The sequence below is a fragment of the Rhincodon typus genome, chromosome 3 (assembly GCF_021869965.1).
Source record: "Rhincodon typus isolate 14 chromosome 3, sRhiTyp1.1, whole genome shotgun sequence".
NCBI lineage: Eukaryota > Metazoa > Chordata > Chondrichthyes > Orectolobiformes > Rhincodontidae > Rhincodon > Rhincodon typus.
The window spans coordinates 120,851,188-120,861,105 of record NC_063334.1 but is presented as its reverse complement, the minus strand read 5'-3'; the positions used below and the strand labels follow the sequence as shown (position 1 = coordinate 120,861,105).

At 41.4% G+C, this 9,918-nt stretch overlaps 1 protein-coding gene across 1 annotated transcript in view; it reads left to right on the top strand.

The window, feature by feature from the left end:
• LOC125482103 (huntingtin-like) overlaps positions 1–9,918 on the top strand; it is a 90,345-nt gene that overhangs the window by 31,808 nt on the left and 48,619 nt on the right. The window contains exon 7 of the mRNA XM_048594104.1: positions 8,053–8,194. Within this exon, the coding sequence (XP_048450061.1) occupies positions 8,053–8,194 (142 nt within the window). The remainder of the gene's footprint in view (positions 1–8,052; positions 8,195–9,918) is intronic.

Below are 9,918 nucleotides of genomic sequence, written 5' to 3'. Positions count from 1 at the left end.
TACCTCTGACATCTGTCCTATATCTATCACCCCTCAATTTAAAGCTACGTCCCCTCGTGCTAGCCATCACCATCCGAGGAAAAAGGCTCCCACTGTCCACCCTATCTAATCCTCTGATGATCTTGTATGTCTCTATCAAGTCACCTCTTAACCTTCTTCTCTCTAACGAAAACAGCCTCAAAACCCTCAGCCTTTCCTCATAAGACCTTCCCTCCATATCAGGCAACATCCTGGTAAATCTCCTCAGCACCCTTTCCAATGCTTCCACATCCTTCCTATAATGCGGTGACCAGAACTGTACGCAATACTCCAAGTGCGGCCGCACCAGAGTTTTGTACAGCTGCAACATGACCTCATGGCTCCGAAACTCAATCCCTCTACCAATAAAACCTAACATACTGTATGCCTTTTTAACAACGCTATCAACCTGGGTGGCAACTTTCAGTGATCTATGCACATGGACACCGAGATCTTTCTGTTCATCCACACTACCAAGAATCTTACCATTAGCCCAGTACTCTGTATTCCTGTTACTCCTTCCAAAGTGAATCACCTCACACTTTTCGGCATTAAACTCCATTTGCCACCTCTCAGCCCAGCTCTGCAGCTTATCTATGTCCCTCTGTAACCTACAACATCCTTCTGCACTATCCACAACTCCACCGACTTTGGTGTCATCCGCAAATTTACTAACCCATCCTTCTACGCCCTCATCCAGGTCATTTATAAAAATGACAAACAGCAGTGTCCCCAAAACAGATCCTTGAGGTACACCACTAGTAACTGAACTCCAGGATGAACATTTCCCTTCAACCACCACCCTCTGTCTTCTTACAGCTAGCCAATTTCTGATCCAAACCGCTAAATCATCCTCAATCCCATGCCTCCGTATTTTCTGCAATAGCCTACCATGGGGAACCTTATCAAATGCTTTACTGAAATCCAAATACACCACATCAACCGCTTTACCCTCCTCTACCTGTTTGGTCACCTTCTCGAAGAACTCAATAAGGTTTGTGAGGCACGACCTACCCTTCACAAAACCGTGTTGACTATCCCTAATCAAATTATTCCTTTCTAGATGATTATAAATCCAATCTCTTATAATCCTTTCCAACACTTTACCCACAACCGAAGTAAGGCTCACTGGTCTATAATTACCAGGGTTGTCTCTACTCCCCTTCTTGAACAAGGGGACAACATTTGCTAGTCTCCAGTCTTCTGGCACTATTCCTGAAGACAATGACGACATAAAGATCAAAGCCAAAGGCTCTGCAATCTCCTCTCTAGCTTCCCAGAGAATCCTAGGATAAATCCCATCCGGCCCAGGGGACTTATCTATTTTCACACCTTCCAGAATTGCTAACACCTCCTCCTTATGAACCGCAATCCCGTCTAGTCTAATAGACTGTATCTCAGTATTCTCCTCGACTACATTGTCTTTTTCCTGCGTGAATACTGACGAAAAATATTCATTTAGCACCTCTCCTATCTCTTCGGACTCCACGCACAACTTCCCACTACTGTCCTTGACCGGCCCCAATCTTACTCTAGTCATTCTTTTATTCCTGACATACCTATAGAAAGCTTTAGGGTTTTCCTTGATCCTACCTGCTAAAGACTTCTCATGTCCCCTCCTGGCTCTTCTTAGCTCTCTCTTTAGATCCTTCCTGGCTAACTTGTAACTCTCAAGCGCCCTCACTGAGCCTTCACGCCTCGTCTCTACATAAGCCTCCTTCTTCCTCTTGACAAGAAATTCAACTTCTTTAGTAAACCACGGTTCCCTCGCTCGACCACTTCCTCCCTGCCTGACAGGTACATACTTCTCAAGGACACGCAGTAGCTGTTCCTTGAACAAGCTCCACATTTCAATTGTGCCCAGCCCCTGCAGTTTCCTTCTCCATGCTATGCAAAAGCCTGGCTGTTCCACCAATCTCTCTTTGAAAGGAGAATCAGCATTCTTCTTGGTAGCTAACAAGAAAATAATCTTTCTTTGCTCCTTACGGCAACAACTGTTTTGCAATGTCTGTCTCAAAAATGTCGTTGTCTCCCTTTGTGTCGAGCTGTGGAAACTTCCATTTGATTTTCTCTAGGTTTCAGTTTGGTTTTCTCACCCCATTACAAGCAGATTATGTTTCTAGGCAGGGGTGTTGTATGATACCATCCATCTTTTATAATATTCTGTTTAATGTAATTTTAAAAAGATATTTTACAACATTACCTTGCAAAATCCTGTTTTCATAAAACAAAAGTTTTAGCCTTGATCTTGACTTACTCCTCTCTCTTTTGAGGCCAGCCCTATCTGGTCCTTCTCCATTGTTTGTATTTTTCTTGGCCTGATTCTCAGAATTCAGTTCAGGATTCCCAAATGTTGCCTGACCATTGCCAAGCTCTTTGTGTAACCATGAAAGAATGCAGTTCTGGAGATATTATGCTATATTAGCTTGTCCTTGAAGCTTGACTAGCTAGTGTCAGCTGAATCTCAAAGCTAGATTGTAATCTTGAGGTATTCTGTTATGTTATAAGATATAGTGCTTGAATCCACTTTGGAGCAATATTTATGGTGGCAGGTGGCTCTTTTACCCATTCTCTGAGGCAGAGTTTTATCAGGAGATAAATTATCTTGATTCACAGTCTGAAAGGTTAATTGGCACCTTGCTGACCAACAGTCTGGCAGCCTTGTAGAAATACTGTCCTAGGGATGGCCTAAATGGGGTCAGAGTGGAACTTATGTCTCCATCTGGGAGGCAGTCCTGCCCTAGAAAACTGCTGGCTGGCAACTCTGTAGTGTAACTGCACCAGAGAAAATGGTGGTCTCTGGGATTATAAGCACTCCCAAGGAAAAGAGATGTCCCTTGAACTTGAGGCAGGTGTGGGGAATTTGGGCAGGCCTGGCTGGGAGACAAAAGATGTGACAAGTCATGTAAGGGAAGCAGGTCTGTGGGATAGAGGGGTGTGATCTTGGACATGGTGGGACATAGAGGACTCTCCCTAGCCTCCCAAAAGCAGTGCCCCACCTTCCTGCTTTACAGCAGCCTATGCAGTCAAAGACTAAAATGGTGCGATTGAGAAGGTTGTCTCGAACCTCTGCCTTCAACTGCTGTGTATCAAGTTTAATAAAACGGAGGATAGTTAACAGACTCAACCACGTTGGCGTAAGATTGGAGTCCCACACAGGCCAGACTAGGTAAGAGTGGCGAGATTTGTTTCCTTGGGTTTTTACAACAATCTGACAGCTTCATAGTTACTTTTATTGAGATCACTTGTACTTGTTTTTCAGAATTAAAATTCTTAAACTACTGTAGTGTCATTTGAACTTGTTTTCTGGATAATTGCTCTCCTCCAGTGTAGAGGTGTTTTATGACTTCAACCTGAAAGATCACACTCTAATTTTCAGGCTACGCCTTCCAGTCTTAGATTGTCTGACCAATAGAAATTAGTTTTTTTGTACTGTCCATCTGCTTCCCCTTAATATGTTGAAAATGTCAGTCTCATGCGCCCTGAACCTTGTAAATTCAAGGATGATTAGGGAAGAGGTGCAAAGGGTAATGAAAAATTCAAATAGAATGTTGGTCTGTATCTTGAGAGGCTAGATTTCAAAAGGGACAGATGCTTCAATTGTACTAGTCGTATCTTGTCGGGAGCACTGCTGTCAGGAATTATATGTTAGCTTTGAGGAAAATGTAAATAAATTGAGTTGGAATAGACCGTTTGCTCTTTGACCCTTCTGAACCAATCACCAAGAACTTTGCTGAACTCTCGCGATTCCTCCAATTACAATATCACTATTTCTTTAGTAGTGAAGAATTTGTGGACCTCTGTCTTTTTTAATATGCTCGAAGACTGGACATCCATAGTTCCCTGGGGTAGACATAGAAGAACTTTCATTCCCTAACCAGGCCATGGCGGTGAGAGCGCCAAATCTTAACCTCTAGATTACCAGGGAGCGTAGAGAATTATAAAAATTCAAAACCTCTTAAATTTCTCCTAGTGCCAGCCCTAAATAATCCTAAATAATAACCTTTTATACCGAAACTGTAGCCCCAATTTGTAGACTGCCCAGGTGGAGAAACATTTTTCTCAGTAAGCACCCTTTAAAGTCCCAAAGAATTTTCAACACTATATTTCATTCATGGTATCCCTTCTACTCTTCTCTCATAAGTCAATTACCTCATCCCAGGGTTTTGTCTAGTAAACCTTTGACTATCCTTCCCTAAGTAAGGAGGCCAGAACTGCATATGGTTCTTTGTTTCTCTTCACTAATGTCTTGTATGTCTCATGTTTGCAGAAATATCTGGATTAAAGATTAAGTTAAGGTTAAATTATGAGGACAGGATTGGCATGGATACATGAGACCTGTAGGAACAAATTACTGCAGATGCTGGGATCTGTTCTGAAAACAATAAATGCTGGAGATTAGTGGCCAGACAGCAAGCTAGCATTTCTCTCTCTCCATGGATGCTATCTGACCCGTTGTGATCTCCAGCATTTGTTGTTTTCAGTACATGGGACCTGTGTTTTATGACTGTGTGTAAACCTGGTTTTTATTGGTATGATTAAAAGGGGTGATCTAATAGAGGTGTTCAAAGTGCTAGAGGTTTGATTTGGTAAGATGGATAAAATGTTTTCTCTAGTGGAGGAATTTCATAACAAAGGGGCATATTCTGAAAAACAGGCTGTTTAGCAGTAACATCAAGAAGCATTTCTTTACTCCATTCTATTAGTAGATTTTCTAGGCATGGTGTTGATATGAAATTCCGTAACTTGCCAACATAGGCCCACATTAGGATGCAAGTTGCTGTTGTATCGGGCTTTCAGCTTCCGGGGGTTAGGTGAGGGGTCTAGTAACTGAATCAGATGTCTTGCGCTGACTGAAGGGGAAAGATGAAGTGATAGCTGGAAGTGCAAGCTTTGTGGAGAGTTTGAAAGTTACAATGTGTTGGCGAGGTAGAAGGTTAGGAGCTGGTGCAGGTATTCGATCAGCGTGCTAATTCTGTGTTGCAATCATTTGTTTTTCTCCACATTGCAAAGATTTAATTGGGAATTATATGGTATTTGTTAGATGGAAATTTAGTTTTTTTTCCTCTGGTTGTCAATTCAGAAGTCAGTTGTGATTACTGATCACTGTTCCTTGAGCTATCAGAATTTCCACTAGCTTGCCAGAAAATGAATTTGATAATAAACTAACTCTCCTTCTATATTTTTAAATTAGTCTTTGTTCTATTTGCACTATGAAGCTAGATCTTTGATTACAACTCTGGTTTTTAACAAGAGTAAACATGCCAGAACAGCTTGTATGTTATAACTGATATCTAGGGAATGCATTGGTGCATCATGAGCTAAATCTAGTGGCTGATGTCATATATTTTCTCTCATTTTTGATGGCTGTCTTGTGAGTAGGACAGATTTTAAGAGATCCAGTATGGAATAAAAACACATCGTTTTGGGGTCTGTTCACAAAAATTAGACTTCTGTTTTCCTCCAAATATCATAAATGTGGAGCTGGAGTAACACAGCAGGTCAGATAGCACCAGAGGGGTAGGAGAGTTGATGTTTCGGGCTTAGACCCTTCTTCAGTCCTGATGAAGGGTCTAGGCCTGAATTGTCGACTCTTCTACCCCTCTAATGCTGCCTGACGTGCTGTGTTCCTCCAGGCCCACACTGTATTGACTCTGACTCCAGCATCTGCAGTTCTTGCTATTATCACAAGTGTACAAATTGCAGGCACTGCATTAATCAGATAACAAATCAGAGGAAAGAATTCTTAACATTCAAAACTTTAATATTGTTTAAAATACAAATATTTTCTGGTCACTGTGCCTCCACTGTTAACTTTTGACCCAACAAAGAAAATCTTCACAGAAACCATGCCCGTTTTGCTGCAGTCAGCAAGTTGTGTTTTGTGATTCCGGTCAGTGGCATTATCTCCTGGGAGATAGGGGCTGGGGACGGTGCAGATATGTGGAGGGAACAGTCTTGTTGGGGGACTGGGCAGGATTGTGGAAAATGTATTTGTTTGAGTGGGTAGTCATGGTCGGTGATGAGCCAGTGTGCCCATATAATTGTTACCTTAGTCAAGTATATTCGCTAGGTGACTATTAAGCTGAAGTGACTTGGAAACGTCCAAATTCTGACCTTTAATGGATTCTTTCAGAGATCATGAGACACGGGAATTACTCATTGGAAAATTAATTTTCCTGAGTAATTCCCATAGAGTCAGCTGTGTCATTGTGCTGCATAGTCAAAGTGCGCAAGTCCAGTCGACACTGCTTTGATGACGCTCTGGCCGTTGGGATATCTGGGCCACCGGCTTAACCACTATTTCAGTGAAATTTAAGATGCTACGGTCTTGAGATTCTGTTTCTCACAAGATCAAGCTATCTTTCAACTTAACCCATCTCATTACATTGTGCTAACAGAACTCCTCCACCCCTCTTTACCTAAAATACATGTTCACTGTTCTTTACAGCATTTTTTATTCTACTCCCTGAAACTATTGCAGGTGTTGAAGTATTGTGTGTAGGAGTGGTCTTTGATACCAGCCTTGATTTACTTTTTGTGGTTTATGTCTATCTCTGTTACATTGCCTATCTCCACCGCTGTTGCTGAAACGCTTACTTGTGCATTCGTTAGCAGTAGACTTGACTAGTCTGTTGCCATCCTGGCTTACCTCCCAAGTTGCACTCACTGTAAACTGAAACTTTGCCACAATTCCAATTCCAATTCCACTTCCATATCCTAACTCACTTCCATGTAGCTCTGTATCATCGCTGTGTTCCCTAAAGTCTACTCTTGGAATAGCTTCTGAATACTGTTGTAATATTTCTTTATTTAACTGTGTCACATTTTGTCTGAAAGCTCTTGTGAAACTGTTTGGGATGTTTAACTTTGTGAATACTGTATTAACTACATTATGTCCCACTCACCCATTGCCCCCATTGTCTTATGACTTAATGAATCAATATTAAAATTCCCACCTTCTGTTTTACAACCCTCCAAGTAATCGCAGCCATTCTTATTTCTGCAATCTCCTCCAATATTGAAGTCAACAAACCAAGGCAGACAGTCACTTCAGGTCTTTTTTGTACTTGCTCCACGACTGGTGGCCAAGAGTTCAGCTTCTTGGGTGCCAGGCTCTGAAATTCATGCATGCATTGTTCATTGCCCCAGCGTTCTACCTTGCTTCGTATCTCGATGTCAGGGACCTGGCTTTGATTCCACCTTTGGGCAACTATCTGTGTGGAGTTTACACATTTTTCTCATGACTGCATGAGTTTCTTCTAAGTGCTCGAGTTTCCTCTCGTGTCCAAAGATGGATTTGCCATGCTAAAAATTGCCCCATAGTGTCAAATGATGTGCAGGTTAGGTGCGTTAACCGTGGTTAAAAACCAAAAAAAACCTGTGTTGGGATTATAGGGATTAGGTGGGTCGGGGGGGAAGGCGGGGTGATGTGTCAGTCTGGTTGGGATGCTGTTTGGAGGGTTGATGAAGACTCGATTGGCTGAATAGCCACCATAGAAATTCTATGATTCTAAAAACCTATTAGGTTCACTGATGCCTTTTTACGGAAGGAAATCTGTGATCCTAGGCTGGTTTGACCAAATACAACTTCAGACCCACAGGAATGTTGTCGATGCTTAACCGCCCTCTGAAATGGCCTAGCAAGCCACTCCGTTTCGGGAGCATTTAGAGTTGGGCAACAAATTCTGGTCTTGCCAATGATCCACATCCAATGGAAGAATAAAGGGGGGGAAATGTGATTATAATTGCACATTATCTTGTGATTGGAACAGTGTCTTGAAAAATAAACCCAGAAGGATATTTTACTAAGGTAACTATTCCACTAGTTAAATATTACAATATGATTCTGCAAGGATGTATGAACATTTGTAGCAATATCAGTGTGGTACTGAAATGTTGACTGACAAAATGTTAGGTATTGTACTATATGGTGTTGCTTGTTTATTAAATGTTCCTACAAAATTTTATTCAGGACAATTGTTTAACTATGAAGAGGTTTTAACCATCTCCTATGTATTTTCAAAATTTCAGATGCTACTGAAGACCTTTATTGGGAACCTTAAATCAAGTTCACCAACCATTCGTAGGACTGCAGCCAGCTCTGCAGTGAGCATCTGTCAACATTCGAGAAAAACCCAGTACTTCTACACTTGGTTGTTGAATGTGCTTTTAGGTAAAACTAATATGGTTAACCATTGCTATTAAAAATCTATATATTCATTAGTTTTATGTCCTCCTCCCCCCACTCTGTCAGAGTGCTGTCATCACTAGCCAGACTGACATTGTTTTTCTCACCAAGAAGATGGTGGTAATGACCCTGCTACTTAAGTACTGCTGTCCACATTGTGAATGTGCTTCCATTGTGCTATTCCAGGCTTTGGTCCATGAAGCAAAGTTACTATGTCCCAAGGATAGGTAACTGTGTGAATTGGGGGTGCCTGTGTTCCCAAAGTATTGCTGCTCCTTTTCCTCCTGGTGCCTTCGCTAGTGTCTGAAATGATACTGTTCACCTGAGTCTTAAAAAAAAACAGAGCATAATTTGCTTTTGCTTCTTTATCTTCACCCTGAAGGTCACGTTGAGTACAAAATAATCCAGTCTTTATCTGAGGGATTTCTTCTGAGAGCAGAAGCAGTTCAGGGAAGGCTAGTTTGGGAGGTAGGTCAAAGGAAAAAAAAAAGTGCATGCAAGGCAACAGAATTTTTTTAAAAATTGTACACTATGGGCAATTCTCAGTAATGAATGAGGAATAATGTTTAGCAAAACAAATTATAACAGTGGAAAGTCAAGTACCTCTTATAGTGATGGAAAGGAATGCCTACTGCCACTTAAGCAAATGTGGCAGATTCTTTTGAGTGGAGAAAGATCCCACTGATTAGGTGAAAAGCTGGTCATGGCTGTTTAATGTTTCACTGTTGCCAGTGAATTCCCCAAGCACTCAGCTCATTATACCAGCTGAAGTCAGACAGATTGACACTTCGTAAAATCCAGTGTTTTGAAGGACATCCTCCTCTTCAAAAGCATTAGAAGTTGCGCCATTGAATATTTTTAAGGCAGAGGTAGATTGATTCTTCTTAGATAAGAGATTTAAAGGTTATCAAGGGTAGATGGGAATGTCCAAGTTGAAATCTAAACAAACTGGCTGCGATCTTATAAATGCAGAGCAAGCATGAGTGTTCAAATGACCTGGCTTCTGTTCCTATTTTGTGTTGTCTGTATGACCTGTTAAACACAGCTTTCAGCACTGCCATGCATAGCCTGCAATCGGAGAACCCTGTGTGAATAATCTGACTCCAGCAGCATGCTTTTCTGGCTGTGACTTTGCTATTTCTATGAATACTATCTTGGCATCTTTCAAAAGTCAGCCACCTGGAGGAAAAGAGGGAGTGAGCAATAAAATGGGGATGGTTGTGTGCGAAATAAAATTCTGTGGGATGCAGTCACCTCTTTCTTGAGAGGATACCCTAAATAGTGTAGTGTAGATCAGTTCTCTTAATAGTGATGTGCTTGAGCTGTTGACAACAGTTAATGTATGTTCTTCAACTGTGGTTTTGGACCAAAATTGAGACTTCTCTTTTCTATTTTACTTCAGTGGGCTAACAGTTGTTAGCTATTGCAACCTGTGAAGTCTCCATGTACCCCTATGGGAGTGTCTATAGATGAGATGCTATATTCTAAAGGAATGTGATTACTGTATATTTTTCTGATAATGCAGTTGTCAACTTGTCAAGAGGATTTAATTCAGTGTGGTTTAAGATCGTTGAATGGTTTGGTAAACCGTGCATTTTCGTGAAAAAGCAATCTGTACAAACTGAAGAAAGGGTACTTTCAATCTTTCGGAGCATTTCGGCCCCTTGAGCCTATTTCACTGTTCAGATGGGCCAAGTAAGTGCGATATG